This window comes from Bufo gargarizans, chromosome 1 (genome assembly GCF_014858855.1).
Source record: "Bufo gargarizans isolate SCDJY-AF-19 chromosome 1, ASM1485885v1, whole genome shotgun sequence".
Taxonomy (NCBI): Eukaryota; Metazoa; Chordata; class Amphibia; order Anura; family Bufonidae; genus Bufo; species Bufo gargarizans.
In genome coordinates this window covers 389,939,540-389,959,118 of record NC_058080.1, presented here as the reverse complement: position 1 = coordinate 389,959,118, position 19,579 = coordinate 389,939,540, and the positions used below count along the sequence as shown (strand labels likewise).

The window sequence follows — 19,579 nt, the reverse complement described above, 5'->3', positions numbered from 1 at the left end:
AGGAAACTTTGAGGCACATTTATTAAAAGCTTACACGAAACAAGTGGCATAAAAAAGTCGTAGATTATGGCGCATGACATATTTGTGGAAAAATTTGCGACCTTTTCAGGTTCTCGACACTTTTCAGTAATGGTGAGAGAAGGGGGAGAAATGTAATTGATGGGTGTGGCCTCCATCTGCCCGCCGGATTTACTATCGTTTAGGCTTCGTTCACATCACCGCTGAGCTTTCCATTATATTTGTAATCTGCTAAAAATAGAGGAAAGTAAATAAATAACGGAAAGCCAACAGACACTAACGGAAAGCATATTTTAATGTCTTTTTAACGGACTGATGAAACGGATGCATCCATTCGCTTTCCGTTATGTTCCGTTATTCATTGTTTTTAAACGGATACGCTTTTATTAATTTTTTTTATTTTATTTGAGCATGCTCAGAAAAAAAAGGAACTGAAAATCGGATTGCATAACGGATCACATACAAAGCAATCAGTTACAATCCGTCACTCATTGACTTTAATGCAACACAAAACGGATCTGTCACAAATCAGTTATTTTAGACGGGAGTAAAAGTCCTGCATGAAGCTGACGGAAAGGAGCCAAACGGAGTGTAACGGACACTCTAACACCTCCATAGAAGTGAATGAGATTTACAACCGATCCGTTTATTTGCGTTTTATTCATCCTCTGAACGGATGAATAGAACGGAAATCCAGACGGTGATGTGAACGAGCCCTTACTCAAGAAACTGGTGTGAATTATAGCTGAAATCTCCAGTAGGTCATAGCTGGTGTAGATTTCAGTTTCTGGCACATTAAAAACACCTGTCTTAGTAAATCTGCCCCAGTAATAATTATAAAAATATAAAATTTCCACTGTATACAACACCATTTTATATACAGTTATCAAAATAAAAACACACAAAACACAAAGGCAGTTTACAGCTTTACAACAGTTTAATGTGTTTAGCGAATACTGAAGACCGTAAAATCCAAAAGACAGTAAAATCCAATAAAAAAATGACACATTGATGTATGCAAAAAGTCGAAAGGGAATATTTAATTTACCATGGAAACAAGTGGTACTGTGTCTATTTCCTTTTTAGCACAAACAGCAATAAATACACATCCCACAGCCCGAAGACAAAGACTAAACTGTTAATAAGAAACAGCAAATGGGACTTTGAAAATACAGTGCATACAAATTCTACAGTGTTGTACACAGATCTCCAGGCGCTGTATCCCCACCCAGTTAAGCTTAAAAGTTTGTTTCCTTTGGTGCCCAGGTGGAAAATGAGAATTCTAGAAGCTGACAGAAAATTGAAAATGTAATTTCAACAGAGCTTTGAATGAATTTTTCAGTGGCATAAAAGCTTAACATTCCATTTTGAGCCTTGTATATACAGGATGGTAGCTGAATGGGAAGAAGTCAGAACTGCAGTACAAAAAAATCAGGTTTGCAGACACGTTTACTGCAATCTTTTGTGCAATTGTGCTGTTTTCTCCCACAAAGAAAATGATGGGAAGGAACCTATACCTAGAGCATGTTGTGAGTTACCCAGTGACAAATGACTAAATTCTGTTCATAGCATCAGTCATATTGTCATATTATTGGCCATCTCCAATAACATCCTGAAGATGGGGGGGGGTGGCTGCACGTTGAATAGATGTGGATTAGCTATTCTGTTATCACAATCCCTTATGCTACTAGATTACCATTTGACTGAAAAACTCTACAAATTTTTTTCACTCCTTTGCCAGGTTAGGCTACTTTTCACACTTGCGGCAGAGTGATCCGGCAAGCAGTTCCGTCGCTGGAACTGCCTGCCGGATCCGTCAAAACATATGCCAACTGATGGCATTTGTAAGACTGATCAGGATCCTGATCTGTCTTACAAATGCATTGAAATGCCGGATCCGTCTTTCCGGTGTCATTCGGAAAAACAGATCCGGCATTTATTTTTTTCACATTAATTTTTTCGGTCTGCTCCGTCATTGCGGCACTAATACATTCCTATGGGGAAAAAAAAATGCATTCAGGCAAGTGTTCAGTTTTTTTGGCCGGAGATAAAACTGCAGCATGCTGTGGTATTATCTTCATCCTGAACAGTCAAAAAGACTGAACTGAAGACATCCTGAAGACATCCTGAACAGATTGCTCTCCATTCAGAATGCATTAGGATAAAACTGATCAGTTATTTTCCGGTATTGAGCCCCTAGGACGGAACTCTATGCCGGAAAAGAAAACCGCTAGTGTGAAAGTACCCTAAAAAGTTTTTTTTTTAGATTTTTTTTTTTTTTTTTTTACTGATGACAGTATCTGATCGGTGGGGGTCCAACACCCGGGACCCCCGCCGATCAGCTATTTTGAGAAGGCACAAGGTACATAGTATAACGGCTGTGCTTGGTATCACAGGTCAGCCTCATTCAGTTGAATGGGACAGAGCTGCTCCTAGACCACGTGAGCGATAAACGTGATGTTAATGGCCTAGGAAAAGCAAAGAGAAGGCGGTGGTGGACAGGTTACAGAAGCGCTGTGCCTTCTCGAACTGATTATCGTCAGGGGTCCCGTGTGTCAGACCCCCACCGATCAAATACTGATGACCTATCCTGACAATAGTTCATTAGTACAAAAAAAAAAAATCTGCTCAACTTGTGCGAGATGTTCCACAATCAGTATCAGGAGCATACCTCTTAATAATTGCGGCTCATCTCTGAAATGCAAGAGAGCTAGTGTAGATTTAATGTATAATCTACATCAGTCTCCTGGCATAGATTATAACAAATGTGCAGGGCTGGCTATGCCCAGCTCTGCAACGCCCACACCCCACCCTACTTTGACCTATTCCTCCCACTTTTTGGAAAAGTAGCAAGCGATAGGCAAAAACCTCAAAAGGTCACAACATTTTGCACAAGTGGGCCAAACTTTGCAACTTCACAGTTGATAAATGTCACTCATTCATTTTTGGGATTTATCCAACCACATTCATTCATAGTATTTTTTTAATACGGTACAGATTTCCATCAGTCACAACCAGGATTGACTACTATAAATAGCTTGCATACGTGCAAAACATAATACATTTTTGGTTGATGCATTTTATGTGTTTTTTAGCCCATGTTTCAAATTCTTAACATGCTCTAGGTGTCTTTGTCCCCCCCCCCCCCCCCCAATAGCCCTTAATAAAATAACAAACATGCACCAGAAAACACAAAAGCATGTTATTTTGAAATAACTTTTTAGGATTCCTTAAAGGAGTAGTCCAGCGTTAATCATTTTTTAACTATGCCCCCACTACTAGGTTCCAGTGTCCGTTCAGCAATGCTTCTGGTTCCAGACATGTAAACTTCTGGTGGCGCTTTGTGCGTCAATGCAGGCACTTGCCTCAGCGGTGACGTGTCCCAAAGTGGCACATGACCCAGCCTTGACATGCATGTTCCATTGCTGAATGGAACTGGAACCAAGCTGTGGGGAGGAGAAGAGATACTTTTTTTATTTTAGGTGGAGCACATTCGGTGACATAGTTTTTAAATTGATTAAAACTGGATATCCCCTTTAAGGTGCAATTAGGGGCACTAGGCCTGGTGTCTGAAATGACCCAAAGGTTCCTCTGCCACGTAAGAACACACAAGTATTATACATAGCACATGGAAAATGGGGAGCCCCGTTACAGATTTTGTTTTGGGGCCTACGAGCATCAAATTGCATCTCATTGATAATAAATATTAGATATAAGAATATCAGTATAGTCTATGTGTTTCCATCACTCACCTCCAGCAATTTGTGGAATCAGAAAAATAAGTGCAATTAAATTTATAATAATAAAAAGATAACGCTAAACTATTGCTAATCCTCATGACATAGCAAATATGACATATGAAATATGTGACCTTGCTAAAAAGAGATTTTCAAATGAAAAAGGGAAATCCAAATAGAATAAAGAGATACCCTCAATACCTTGAATTCTGTGACCTGGATATCGTTGTCATCAACAAGATATCTTCCCATATACAGTATGTACTGCTCTAAATGAATAACAAAAAAATACAACAAATGTATAAAATTAGATATATAAATGGAAGATAACAGGTAATATTTGCAGCTGGATTTTAGTTTCTTAGGATGTGATATAACTGCTAGAGTCATAAAGGAATTGGCTTTTATATACCGTATTCATTGACTCTTATGCTTTTGTATATAAAACTACATACTAAAGAATGATTTGACCTGGGTGCTTTGTATGCACACGTGAAAACATGGCCAACAGATACTATAGGGCTGGGTTTTACAATTATCTAAGGCAGTTTCACAAAAGCAGTATTTGTAAAAATGTCAAATATGGATTCCCAATATGGATATATTACCAATCCGAAGTGCTGATGGGATGTCTTCTAGACTGCAAATTGGATTCTAGACATCACCTCTAAAAAACAGATGTGATACAGATGCAAAACTGATGCAGTATGGGTAACATATAGATGCACCCATGATGAAATGAAAGTAATATATGATGCCCTATTTTTAATAAAAATTTTGCTCTGTTCACATTAGGCACAAACTTGAGTAGACTGATCCAGCAGAGGAACAGACTACCAGAGTTTACAGTATCTGGCATAGTCAGATCCCTATTGACTATAATGGGCTCCCCATCAGCGTCCATTATACAGTGATCCCTTCAGATACATTGGCCTCAGGATACAATATTTTCTGCATACATACAATGGTCTTTTCTGACCCATCGTAAGTTGAAACCAGACTCAATATACAATGTCTCAGACTCAGATCCAACCAATCAAGGCCACTTCTCTGGTGAAATAGCTGGATTAGTTACTAAAATAAAAGAATTCCGCAGCACATCCACGTAGTAAGAAAAATGAAAAAACTTTATTCACCAAGCATGCGACGTTTCAATCCTCTCAATGGGATTTTCCTCAAATCCCATTGAGAGGAAAATCCCATTGAGAGGATTGAAACGTCGCATGCTTGGTGAATAAAGTTTTTTCATTTTTCTTACTACGTGGATGTGCTGCGGAATTCTTTTATTTTATATCGTTGGAGGTGGATCGCCTACTCCAACGATCTCTGGACACGCCGCTGGCACTCCGAGTATACTACACAGACAGTGGTGCTGCCCACATTCCTTTTTATGGATTAGTTACTAGTTAGCAGCTATTCCTGACTGTTATATGTAAGGACTTGTTTTATCTGTCTTAGTTTACTCTTATCTCGGATGACAATTTCAGGCTTTGGAACCGATTACTCAACTTACAATGGTTTCAACTAGGGATAAGCGAATAGACTTCGAATGAAACATCTGAAGTCGATTCACATCAAACTCAGTTCCAATACTGTACGGAGCAGGAGCTCCGGTTCGTTTCCAAGTGGTACCTTGGAACCGAACCCGAGTTCGGGAAAAAATTAATTTATGAAGTTATTGCGCGAAGTCTCGCGAGACTTTGTGAAGCAATAACTCCGGCTCATCGGAGCCAATACATTCTAATACTGTACGGAGCTCCCGAATCGACTTTGGATGTTTCATCTGAAGTCGATTGGCTCATGAATAATTTTAGCATACAATGGTTTTCCTGGAACCAATTAATATTGTAACTTGAGGGACCACTGTAATCAGTGAGGATCCTTTGAGTATGCCAGATATGGTAAACTCCGGTAGTCTGTTCCTATTCTGAAACAGACTACTGGAATTTGTGCCACAGATGTGAACCTTCCCCTTAGCGTTATGTATCAGAGCCATGACAGCTACACCGGATCAATTTTTTACAAATCACTAAAATAAGCCACCAACATTTGATAGGTTCCATGTCTTAGACCCACAACTATCTCTAGAGCAGAACCTGCAACGGAGTCAGCATCAGCCCCATAGAAGTGAATGGAGTGGTGGCCACCCTTGTGCGGTGCGTTTCCAATTAATTTCTATGGGACTTCCAAAAATAGCTGAGTTCACAGCTTGGCTATTTTCACAGATCCCATAGAAATGAATGGAGGGAGGTTGTGCATCTGCGGTCCACTGTTCTACCCTTTGGGGGCTTTGTTTTAGAGATAGACGTTGGTGGTATATCCTAGCAATATGCCACCAATACTTGAGATGACACACCCTGGTTAATAATTTTAATGGGTTCAGACAGGTTTTTAGTTCTCAGATTTTTGATAGCAAGAAAAGTACAGAAGACAGGGTTATTCTTACATCATCAAAAGATGGGAACCTTGGAAATAAATCATAATATGCTTGTTTAAACAGAGTCTAAGAATGACCCAAATTTAGGCAACCAATAAAGGGTAATCAGCTTCTTATACATGAGCATCCTACACTGCACCTCCTGAAAACATGCACACATCTGGAAGGAGAGATGAAAGCTAGATGACAACATCTGACTGTCTAATCAATATGGCTAAACTGTGTCCCATGTTGCATCTAGAGGTTGATGACCTTCCTATCATGATCTGAATGGTCATCAGGAACTCACATGCCACTCACATTTGCTGTAATTATACTAACGAAATAAAATATTTCTTAAACCTCTAAACGTAGTAAAAAAAGTTATGTAACGATAGACTAATCATAGTGAAAAATATAGATTCGAAGTCCACTTGCCCAAAAGCCGATTTAGGGAAAACAAGAGTCTAAGAGTGTATTCACATGTGCCAAAAGGCACCATTGCTGTGCCTTGAGGTAAAACTATGAATGTTTTAACATCATGTGAAACAAATATGTTCAACTTGTTTCACCTTCACTAGAAACCACGTGTCCAAAAACCTTATAGCAATTGTGGTTAAATGGGTGTGGACTGACTGTGGCGCAAATACAGATAAAAGCCCCCTTAGAACCATATTTAAGAGGGGGCCTTGAAAAGTAAGACGCCTCATCAGCAAGTGCATGATCAGCTTGCACCTAGTTGAAGTTTACATAAGATATGACAATAATTGGTCACTATTGATCAGTTACACTAATATATATGGAATTAACGTCCAATAATAACCATGGACGGTTTAAACCCACAGCAGCAGATTACGAATGAAATGTGAATTTTTTAGTCATATTGATGCTTAATTCTAAATTCTTCTGGTTTCATCTAAGGCTACTTTCACATTTGCGGCAGCAGGGTCCAGCAGGCTGTTCTGGCGGGAGAACAGCCTGCCGGATCTGTGCTAGCAGTAGCCCATGTGTGCCAGCGGAAGTCCGCTCCGGCCCCATTCACTATAATGGGGACGGGCCGGAGGTCCAGCCGCAGCACGGCAAACATGCCAAGAGGCGGGTGGACAAAAACTACAGCACACTGTGAATGGGGCCGAAGCGGACCTCCGGCGGCCTAGCTTTAGCACAGATCAGGAACAGACTGCCAGACCCTGCTACTGCAAGTGTGAAAGTAGCCTAAGCTTTGAATTTAATTCTATAATTTTTTTTTGTTTTTCATACAGGAGATGGCGTAACTAGAAATAACTGTGCCCTACAGAAAATTTTTGAACAGGCTTCTTCGCAAAACCCTCCTAGCGTGCAAACCCCACTCCTGTGGCTATTCAAGATCGCTCTCTTAGAGAAGGCCTAGCAGCCGCTTTGTCTGTTTCCTACATATACTGTATCTCATGTCATTGTAGAATACTGACAATAAAATCTTTTAGTCTTCCTCCTGGGTGGGCTCTTTCTGAGTTTGGGCCTCAAAGCAGCCGCTTCCCCTGGTTCCCCTATAGCTACGCCCCTGGATGGAGTGTTTGTACTAGGCACTGTACAGTAAGGCTACATTCCACATCCATGTTTGGAGCCACTGTTGGAGGTTTTGAATGTTATTAAAGCAGGAACGGTGCACAATTCAGCATTATTTTTCTTGGACCTCTATAGAACACTGACTGAGCCATCATAATGGCCATGTCATGGCTTATTTTAATAGTTTAAACTGAAGTAAAATGTATGGTTACGTTTTGTGAGCATTCACACAACCATATCCATTTTGCAGTCCGCAAATCGTCGCTCTGCAGATCGGATGCAGACTCACAATACAGGCGTGTAAACGTACCCTCAGTATAGTTTCTGGCTAACCGCAGAATTTCTCTGAGCTTCAGATATTGTATAGAGGATAAAATATAATTCCAGATCCACAGAGGAAAAGTCAATAAAGGCTACAGTTACCAAATAATCTTAAAAAGTGAAGGTACTAAAAACCTCATTTTGTGTGTAGAGTCCCCTTGTTAGCATAGTCTTCCTCCCTCACAGCACAGGTAATCCCATTCTGATAGATGATGAGACATTCCATGGAAACACCTTGCACATGGTATAGTTTCCTGGATGTCCATTACTTGTGCAAGCACAAATGACAGCTTAGTAGAGTAATTTCCAATGCATGTGTAAATACAGTATCATGCACAACCCTACATGTCCTTATGTCAAAGCGTACACAGAGGAGTGTCCAGAGACCAGATAGCTGGGAAGAGACAGGTAGGTATATGGAGAAGTTTCTCATTGTATATTTTTAAAAGGCTAATCCCATCTGTGACATTGATGGCATATCACTGGGATAAGTCATCGGTGTCAGGTGCTGGTCCCACCTGTGGGACCAGCTCCTATCACCAGAACGGGGCCCTCAAAGTGTAGAAGAGCACCACATGCACGTGCTGCTTGCTCCCTTTTCACTACTATGGGACTTTTGTAACAGACATCAGACAAATAGATTTCAGTTAAACGGGTTATCCGGGAATTAACATTGATGACCTATCCTTAGGATAGGTCATCAATATCAGATCAACGGGGTCCGACACCTGGGATCCCCACCGATAAGCTGTTAGATGAGGCTGGTGCTCTGTGAGTGCCGCGGCCTCTTCCCAGGCCATGTGATGTCACCGTACATCAGTCATATGGCTTAGTTACAGCTGAGTCCCATTAAAGTCAATAGGCTGAGCTGCAGTACCAAGCACAGCCATTATACAATGTACAGAGCGCCACAGCTCCCTCAAACATCTGATCGGCAGTGCCGGAAGTCAATGTAATATTGACGACTTATCCTGTGGATAGGTCATCAATATTATATCCCAAATAACCCCTTTGATTTTTATAACTATCTCAATGTTCTTGAATGATAAGCCTGAGTTCATTCCTTGAGTTGTACCACAAGATCAACTTTGACTCTCCTCATCAACAGAGTCTTCGTCATGGATTGGATGTCAGTCTCTGTATGCATTCCAGTGAGATTCTCCATATGTGTCTCATAGGCTTACATAGAGAGACAGACTTCCAGTCCCTACTGAAGATGCTGGGTGACTCGAAGAGTTAGAGTGATGTTAAGGAACAAACAGAGGCTCTTCTGAAAGATAGGAAAATTAACATCCAAATCCATTACAAATCCCTTGTGAATGGTCCAAATGATAGCAGTTTTTCACAGAGAGCTTCTTTAATATTAAAAATAATGTAATTTTTAAGTCTGTATTTTATAAATCAGATTTGATCCCAGGAGCAATGCATGTCTCAGCTTCCAGACCCTAAGCAGCGACTCCTTGTTGTGTATTAAAGGGGTTCTTTGAGATTTTCATAATCGTGGCCTTTCCTTAGGATAGGTTATCAATATGAGATCGGCAGGGATCTTACTCCCGGCACCCCTGCCGATCAGCTGTTTGAAGGAGCCATGGTGCTCACCAGAGCTCTGCTGAACACCAAGGCCTCCTCACAGCTTACCAAGCACAGCACTTTCTACTGTATTGTGGCAGTGCTTGGCATTGCAGCTCAACTTTATTCACTTGAATGGGACCGAGCTGCGTTTAGACCTTATGACCAACAAACATGATGTTACATGTCCTAGGAGGAACCTAAACTCTCATGGAGCTCCATGGCCTTTTCACATAGATGATTGGTAGGGGTTCCAGGAGTCAAACCCCCCACCAATCAGATATTGATGACCTATCTCTAGCCCGGAGAACAACTCTCATGACATCTCATGAAAATTTGTAATTGGGAAATCTCTTAAAAGCAAATAGGAAAACTGCTGAAACCAATTTTTATCTAAAAGCTGTAAGAAAAAAGGGAACCTAACAATATCTTATCCTTTATTAGATTTCACCTACATGCCCTTCTTTCAGGCTTGTGAGAAACAGAGCTACAGCACCGGCACACAATGTTACCTTCTTTTAACAAATAAGCCTACCTTGACAATGAAAGATCACTGTTTCAAAAAAACTGGTTTCTACACAAACATCCAAAATCCACTATCATAACAGTTACTAAAAAAACACTCAAAACTGAATTTTTTCTCTACATTTTGATACTCCAGAAAAGCGTGGGATTTATATTTACAAGCCCAAGCACTTATCCTTAGTACAACACAAGTGCCAAAAACTTTGCTCAAGTCTACAACATTAAAACATGGCTTTTTCTAAAGACACGATAATAATTGCACTATAAGTAAACATTAAGAGCAGATATATGGAAATGATGGTATGGAAAAAATATCACAAACCACTGCAGCATATTTCCATAGTACACATAACATCAAATACACAAACTCTTCTTTCTGGACACCTTTGCTCTACGAACTGACGTATCAAGAAAGAAATCAAAACGCGTCTAACTTCCCTTTGTTTGTGTAGCACTAGCATAGTAATAAAATTCACAACTAAATGATTTCAGTCTTAAGACTATATCTCAATATAGAGAAAAAGAAAAAGTCATGAAAGTGTTAACTGACTAACTGCATCAACCTCCGATATTTAATATAGAAGCTTTTCAATACCTTCAAAACAGAAGATGATCCCCAAAAGTTGTGAGCCCTTAACGTATCACTTTACAGAGCACTGACGTGATAAAAAAGCCACAAACAGCGTCCAAGCTGGAATGTACTTGTTACAAAAGAGAAAAAGAGGCATATAGGAGGCGGCTTTGCTGTTACTCGCATACAAATTCGCCTCCTTAGGACTGCTTCTTACAAAAATAGAAGTCTTAAAAACACCAAAAACTTCAAGTTTCAATAAATAAATAGAATGTCAATGCTCATAGTATGGAGGGTAAATGAACCCACCTGGAAACTAAGGCTACTTTCACACTGACGTTTCGGCTTTCCGTTTTTGAGATCCGTTCAGGGCTCTCACAAGCGGTCCAAAACGGATCAGTTTTGCCCTAATGCATTCTGAATGGAAAAGGGTCCGTTCAGAATGCATCAGTTTGCCTCCGTTCCGTCTCCATGCTTGCAGCGTTTTGTTGTCCGTCTGACAAAACTGAGCCAAACGGATCTGTTCTGACACACAATGTAAGTCAACGGGGACGGATCCGTTTTTCTCTGACGCAATAGAAAACGGATACGTCCTCCATTGACTTTCAATGGTGTTAATGACAGATCCGTCTTGGCTATGTTAAAGATGATACAAACGGATCAGTTCAGAACGGATGCAGACGGTTGTATTATCTGAACGGATCAGTCTGTGCAGATCCATGACGGATCCGCACCAAACGCGAGTGTGAAAGTAGCCTAAGGCTGCTTTCAAAGAGTCAGTGATTTCTACCAATGATTGTGAACCAACACCAGCAGCGGAAGCTACTCAGAGATCAGGTATAATGGAAAGATGTGCACCTGTCCTGTGTTAACCCTTGCCTGATTTGGGGTCACTGATGGAAACCACTGATTAAACACCGACTTTGTGAAGGCGGCCTAATGCTGCTCTCACTCTGTGTTTGCGGTGTCTGCCAGAGATATACATCAGAAGGCTTTACCACTGTATAGGCATATAATGGCATACATGGCCCATATGTGTAAAAACGTATACCGCATGATATACATTTTTGTTATTGGATATGTCTGTATGGCGTGGTGAAGACCCCAAAAGGACAATCTTTTGTCCTACACGGCATGATAACATTGGATGTATTCGCTGATAAGCGGACATCGCAAAACAGTGTCACTAGCATAGTCCCCCCCCAAAAAAATAAAGTTAAAATTACTTTTTTTAAATTGTAGGCTCTTTCTCTCCCATTCTATGGACATTCACGTCTGACTTGCAAATTGAATACAATGTGCAATGACCAGATAGCTTTTCGTATACATTACATTTCATATTCTAGCAAAAATACAATGACATTTATATTTAGAAAATAAATATATCCCATAAAAAAAACATTTCTCAAATATCTTTAGTATTTCTGAGTGTTTAGATGCGATGCCGCTAAAGCCTTTCTCAATATTAGTCTAGGTCACAACCTCTTAACACTTTGTGGTCAGGATCCCAGTAGCGCTCAAGACTCAATGTACTTCCTTGGGTTCCCTTATGATATTTACAAGCCCCTGGATTTTGTCTTAATCGCAATTCATTCCAATTATTCCTAGAAAGACCAACCAACAGCCACTTAAAACGGATCCTGACCCAAAGGCCCGACGTTTCAACAGAAATACCACCGGTCTACGCATACAGAAGCATATGATAGACTGAGGACAGCGATGCATCTGCTTATACACAAAGCTGTTCTGTACTTGGTCCCAGGGCCATTAACTTGAAATATTGTCCAAACCACACTTAATAAGAAGTCGATAATAAAGCATCACGGTCCCTGGTTTGCTTAAATATTAAATAATTTGCTCGGCAATTGAAACACATCACTTTAGTATACAAAAATACATTTAGAACTTAGTGCAATACCTAAAATATGTAAAACGCAACAATATTTAAAGTCTTGCTTCAGACTGAGTGCAATAAATAAAAGATATTTCTCAGTCTAAGCGCTTCATTGCCATCTACCGTTACAGGACTTTAAATACTTAGAATATCTAAAAAAGCAATGTCTCCGAATATGTGCGCTCCCTTTAAATAGCTCCAGCTAAAAAGAACGTGTACTGGTAAGATTTCACCGCCCAAACATAAGGCAGAACTGAATCATCTCTTAGCTCTTAGCTCTTTATAGCTTTAGCGATTAGCACTATATACTTGCTTTGGCAGATATCTTATCGAATCCTAGCCATCCCTAGGAATTATTTTCCTTGTAAAGTTGCTTAACCAATTTTAAGGATAAAAACAAATTACTGATAATCCGGAACATTAGTAAAAAATTAAAATTAAATAAAATACTACAGAGAAACAAGGATCGCTCCAAGTTTACAGAATATTTGGCTGCTTGCTTTGATTTCAATGCAAGCAGAAACAGCAAACAGTTTTCTTTGGGGTGGGGGGGGGGGGGAATTTTAGCTTGGCAGCAAAAATAATCATGTTTCATCTCTCTAGTAATAATCTGCGTAAAACAATCTGTCACTCTCTAAAGTATCTGCCTGTGGGGGGGCAACACCAAAAGCTTTGGCACCGGCTAGTACAACGCAAGCAATATTTCTGTTTTTACATAGATGTGTTTCGGCCATCCCAGGCTCTAAGTGGGAATTGCTGTTTGCTATCCACCTCGATAGGCTCCTTTACCCCCTTTTTTTTTATGTTGTATAGAAGGCAGTTCTTCTGTTTGTGGAGCAGCAAATCCAAACAGGTCCAGCCAGTTAAATAAAGGCTGGGCGGAGGCAGGGACTGTGTAAGCTCATTCTCACAGGCTCAATGTCACCCTATGGTCTTGAAAAATAATTATAATCCTTGCAGATTATTTGCCGCTCGTAACAAACAGCATTGCAGTGTTCCTTCCTCTGACATAAAGCAATTTCATGTGAACAGTCGAGCTCCTTTCCCACGTTGTAGAGTCGCTAAAGAGGCCTCCCCAAGTTCCTCACAAGAGTTATGACTGGCAACAGCTTGTTCTTTTGGCATATCTGCACATTCTCTGCTACTCCATCAGCACGTTATATTTTTACTTATTAGTCTCTAAATTGTGCACAAACAGCTTGCCTCGGGGGGGAAAAAAAGAAAATATAAAGGCAAGGCAGCCAAATGAAGTACATGTTGCAGAGCACTTCTGAGGAGGCCAACACCACAGCCTCAACCCTGTGGGAGTCACTTGTTGCTTCTCATGTAACTATATAAAGTTGCATTCTTTAACCTTTTCAGCAAGTAGAAGCATCTCCTGTCTTGGACCCTGGAGACGTTTTGGCCACAGCTATCTGACAACCACTAGTGACATGGCTCATAACTTTATGTTTTAGCTGAGATACCTGCTCTCGCAGGAGACTAGCAGTGGACGCCAGGTCAGAGTTCTGGGACTTGAGCACTTTCACCTTCTCTTCCAAGCGTGCAATTCGCTCCAGCTTCCTTTTACGGCATTTTGAGGCAGCAATTCTGTTCCTCAGTCTTTTCCTTTCTGCTTTGATCCGTTCCTGTGTCTCTAGATCAATTGGGGAAAGAGAAGGTGGTGTGCTTGTATCTCCTGCACTGCCTGCTGGAGCACCAGGCTGGGACACATCAGGTACGGTCTGTGGTTCATCTAGAGGACCCCTTACTGTGTGCAACCGATTGAGCCCTGGAAAATGTAACTGTACCGCCGGTATAGCACTGGCAGTATTACCAGTGTAAGTAGCTGGGGGTGGAGGTTGAGGAAGAGTAGGGCTGAGCTGTGTAGCCGCTACTGGATTGAAGCTGCTGAGGTTGGTGTAGACAGGTACCTCTCCAGCCGGATGCAGGGATCGAGTTGGATAAGAGGGAGAGCTTGTGGCTAGAGCGGATGGGGAAATAGGTGCTCCCAATAATTGATTCTGTTTATGGAGATCTGCTAAAGCTTTTACAAAGCCATCTGCAAATCCTTCCTGCTCTTGGGTGATGACCTGTTGGTTGCGGTACAGAAAGGGATGTGGAACTGTGGTTGTAGGTACTGGTGTACCCTGCTGTGGGGGAGCTATTGTAGCAGGACTGGGATTACTGCTGGATGTGGCTGAAAGACCAGGATTGGCAGCCTGGATTAGGAGATGCTCTAGTTCAGGTGGAGTAAGTTTAAGTAGATTCAGAGCTGAAGCTGAAGGAAGAAGAGGGACATCCGATGGGGTGCCGCCGCTGTTGCTACTGCCTGCAGTACTGCTTCCAGTTGCCACCACTAAGGCACCACCTTCTGCCGTCACTGGCACAGGACTGAGGTCATTTCCTACCACATCACGAACACCCCCTGAAGACTCACCGAGTCTACTGCCTCCACCCTGCATCAACTTCAGCGCTTCGCTTCCACGAGTAATAACCTCAGAGAATCCAACAGGAATGACAGCAGCTGGAACCGGAGCAGACAGGACAGGAGGCAAGCTTTTCTTTTTCAGGTTGTTTCCTTGAATTATAATATTGGCACTCATCATTTTATGTTCAGGGGTGTACCTGACGTCAGTATCTCCTCCGCCACCTTGGTGAGAGCCTGTAGTACCTCCAGTGGTGGCCCCACTATATCCTGAGATCTGAGCAAAGTCCTGCAAATTCAGAGTATCCTCATGATAAAAGGGGGGCTCCATTTTCACATGATCAGCGGTAGTGCTGGTCATCATCATTCTTTAACCTCCTACTAAATAGGAGGCTGGATATATATACTGTGAAAGTTGTAGCTCAATCCTCTATTAGACCACAAATTGCCGCTCAAAATCCAAGGTTGTATTGTAGCGTGACCAGGAAGCAGAAAAAGTCCAGGGAATAATGCTTGCCTTATCAGAAATGACCTATAAAAGAAAATACAGATTGTATTATCTGCAGTGTAATTAGAACCACTGTGTCAACAATGGCAAGCATTGCGAGAATAATGGGCTGAACGACCACAGCCATACAGACGGGGAGGTCTATACCTACTGTACCTATAGAGACATACAAATAAGAAAAATACTTTAATAAATATATCTATAATAAATATAGATAGAGAGAGAGAGAGAGAATCTATATATATATATATATGAATGAGAGAGAGAGATAATCTATATATAGAGGTATATATATATATATATATATATATATATATATATATATATATAAAGAGAGCGATAGATACACACATGCAACAGATGAGAGCGGGTAGCGAGCACGGAGTAGTTCCCGGAGGCAGGGTTAGCAGTGTCATTATGGCATATCGATGCTTGGCAGAGTCCACATCTGCATGGCATGTCTAATGAAGAACTGCACAGCTGCACCCCCGCAAGCCCTTACCCGCAGCCAGGGATGTGCCCACCACCGCTGTGTCCGGAGAAACTGCAAGCACTGAAGCCCAGGCTGGTGGCAGGCGCATGCAGCTCCTCGTCTCCGCACTCCGCACTAGACGCCAGCTGAGGAGCGGCTGCACTGAGCGAGCACCATGACACCCAGCATTTCCTCACTGCTAGATGCTGGATCCCAGTTGGCCGAAGGACCTTTGCTGATGTCACGAGCATGTGATTACATGGGAGGAGTAGGCTCTGGGCTGTGCTTTTCTCCACCACGGCTATGTGTAGTGTCTGCACGTGAACAGAGAGTCTTCATGGTGCATAGAAATACTGGAGTAACGCTGTGTGCGGAGAGCTCTGCTGAGTATGTGTGCAGCAGAGCTGTGTGTGTGTGATACAAGAGAGCTGTGTGCAGAGAGCTCTGCCGAGTATGGGTGCAGCAGAGCTGTGTGTGTGTGATACAAGAGAGCTGTGTGCAGAGAGCTCTGCCGAGTATGGGTGCAGCAGAGCTGTGTGTGTGTGATACAAGAGAGCTGTGCGGAGAGCTCTGCCGAGTATGGGTGCAGCAGAGCTGTGTGTGTGTGATACAAGAGAGCTGTGCGCAGAGAGCTATGCTGAATATGTGTGCAGCAGAGCTGTGTGTGTGTGAGAGAGATGAGATACAATAGAGCTGTGTGCAGGGACATGCAGAGAGCTCTGCTGAGTATGGGTGCAGCAGAGCTGTGTGTGTGTGTGTGTGTGAGATGAGATACAAGAGAGCTGTGTGCAGCAGAGCTGTGTGTGTGATACAATAGAGCTGTGTCAATGCACGCACTATCTGCACAGCTCTGCTGCTACATGCATGTTAAGATATATACTATATCTGTATAGCTCTGCAGTAGGAATATGATAGATAGATATTAGATAGATGATATATAGAAAGATAGATATGAGAGAGATGATAGACATCTTAGATAGATGATAGATAGGTTTATACACACAGCTCTGCTGCTACATGCATGTTAGGATATATACTATATCTGTATAGCTCTGCAGTAGGAATATGATAGATAGATATAGATCGCTCTCTCTATATATATATATATATAAAACATTTTATAGACGCTCTGCTGCAGTGTTTACATTAACAATATATACACACACATTACATTATGCATGCATCTGACCCTATGTGATGTGCCCGCTGTCTGTAAATTCACAGGCATGAATTGTATCACCATGCTGCCAACGTGTAATGTGCAGGAAGAATTGGCGCGTGTCTAATGTGCATATACGGTATGTGCACACATATATTTTATTATATGACAACGCCTTTTTTATATTCTATGAGGAACTTCTGCCCCCGAGTCCTGTGTCTAATCCACCTCAAGCAAGGCTTTGTTCACACTTCCTTTTCTCCCCGTAAAGTTTCTGTTGCTGTCTGACAGCCACAATAGCGTTGTGCGCGGAGTCCGCGGGCTTAGCGTTCTGCTGCTTTTCTCTGGTGTTTCTCTAGTGAAGCCCTATAAGTGAGCTCGCAGGTTTCATGGGGAGACTTATTAGCCTTCTTCAATAGTAGCATTTTTGAGGGGATATTCACGTTTGACAGACGCGGCACAAATTTCTGCAATGAAAGCCGGTTCCATACATCTGATTGTTCTCGTGGCTGGCTCGTGAATGGGACAGTCATCGACATTTCTGAAACACTCTTATAGTGTAGGTCCCTACTCCATTTCTTTTGATTCCTGTGCCTTTTGTCTTATATTCTGGACATGAAAGTCTATAGAGAAATTACTTATAGAGAAGGTATTAAGATCTTGGTGTTACCATGAGAGACATCCACATAGTGTAGACGGTGCACGTGCTTGGGAATCCTCATATTCTCCTCGCCCTTTGCCCCTGATTGCTATAGGGAAAGCTTTCAATTAGAGGCAGGCGAGCGTAGAAAGCTAGAGCTCATGAGTATCGGGACTCCTGAGCTCTGCAGCGGATTCAACTGCTCTCTACTGATTTTAGCAAAATGACTTTGTCAATTCAAGCAATTAACCTACCGTTTTACTTAGAACAGCATAAAGCTGGTGATAGATTCCCTGTAAAAGACAATTATAGCTTTAGAGTGGATTCAGACGTAGTTATTTTATGGCATTTTTCAGCACTTTTTTTTGTTTGCTGAAAAGACGCCAGCTCCAGACAGCTAAAAGTGGCCTCCATGCTGTAGGCTGGTCCATATTAACAGAAAGGACCAGGGCGACATAGGTAGATGGGCCCAACACAAGTAGGTGGGGTCAGCAGCACAAAACACCACAGCGCACTATAAAATACCTCCCCAGAAACTGTTCCTCTATCGTGGCTATCAATAGCTGCCACATTCTGTCCTCCTTCTTTTCCTCCAGTTGTCTCTAATGAATATATGGATCACGAGGCTTAAGAGGTGAGATGTCGTCCAAAGAACCAAGCCAGCCCTTCCTTTACCACATTGTCCAAGTGACCAAGAAAAGAAAGAAAATGAGATACCTGAGTCCCGTTCCAAGTCGCTGGCTCCAATTCAAGCCACATTTTTTTTCAGTCTGCAGCCAAAGATGCCTGTGTCATTGCTCCTTTTGTAAACTGCCTCATATAGTGGGCTGAGGCCTATTAGGGTGAACAGAACCCCCCCCAAGTGTATTGGAACACGCCGTCCCAGAAGTGAATGGGACGGCTTCTTGTAATTACACAGCAATGTTGACGGGAGCAGGTAAGCAATGAAGTGAAGGCGGCGTTGGCACGGTGTGCGGTCTTCTCTTTAAACAGCTGATCGGCAGGGGTACCAACCAGCGGCCCTTTATCTATTGCAACTACAAGACAGGGCATGCAAGTGTTTTGCAAGTTAGTTTTGCACCAGCTGGATGGCTGAAGTTTAGACATCCCTGACTTAAAGAGGACCTTTCACCAGAATTAAACTATACAGGCATGTAGAGCGGCGCCTAGGGATCTCCCTGCACTTACTGTTATACCTGGGCGCCGCTCTGTTCTCCCGTAATTGCCTCCGGTATCTTTACAGTTAGGCTCCACCCAGGGAAACCTGCCAGCGCCTCCTTCTCCCATGCTGTAGCGCTGGCCAATCACAGCGCTCAGCTCATAGCCTGAGAGGCTTTTTTCTCTCTCAGGCTATGAGCTGAGCGCTGTGATTGGCCAGCGCTGCAGCATGGGAGAAGGAGGCGCCGGCAGGTTCCCCTGGGTGGAGCCTAACTGTAAAGATACCGGAGGCAATAACCGGAGAACGGAGCGGCGCCCAGGTATAACAGTAAGTGCAGGGGGGTCCCTGGGCGCCGCTCTACATGCCTGTATAGTTACTTTTGAAATTTAATTCTGGTGAAAGGTGCTCTTTAAAGTTTATTTTTATTTTTTGGGGGGGGGGTTGGTTGGGGCAGCCAATAGCAGGCCGTGATGGGAACGGGCCTCCCTGCTGGGCACACTGTCCTCTATATGAGCAATTCAACAGCAAGCAGAGTTCATGGGGGGGGGGGGGGGGGGGGGCGCCTGGAGCAAACTGTCCTAAGTCCTCTATGAGCCATATACACAACAGTGTCCCCCCACCCCACAGGAACTGTGCTT

At 42.4% G+C, this 19,579-nt stretch overlaps 1 protein-coding gene across 1 annotated transcript; it reads right to left on the bottom strand.

Annotated features, from left to right (window-relative positions):
• Positions 1-11,359: 11,359 nt before the first annotated feature.
• On the bottom strand, positions 11,360-16,186 carry LOC122931604 (transcription factor jun-D-like). The gene is made up of 2 exons (XM_044285680.1): positions 16,014-16,186; positions 11,360-15,535 (listed from the first exon to the last, which is right to left on the bottom strand). The coding sequence occupies exon 2, from the start codon at positions 15,368-15,370 to the stop codon at positions 13,955-13,957; it is 1,416 nt and encodes a 471-aa protein (XP_044141615.1). The 5' UTR covers positions 15,371-15,535; positions 16,014-16,186; the 3' UTR covers positions 11,360-13,954.
• Between the last annotated feature and the right edge of the window lie 3,393 nt (positions 16,187-19,579).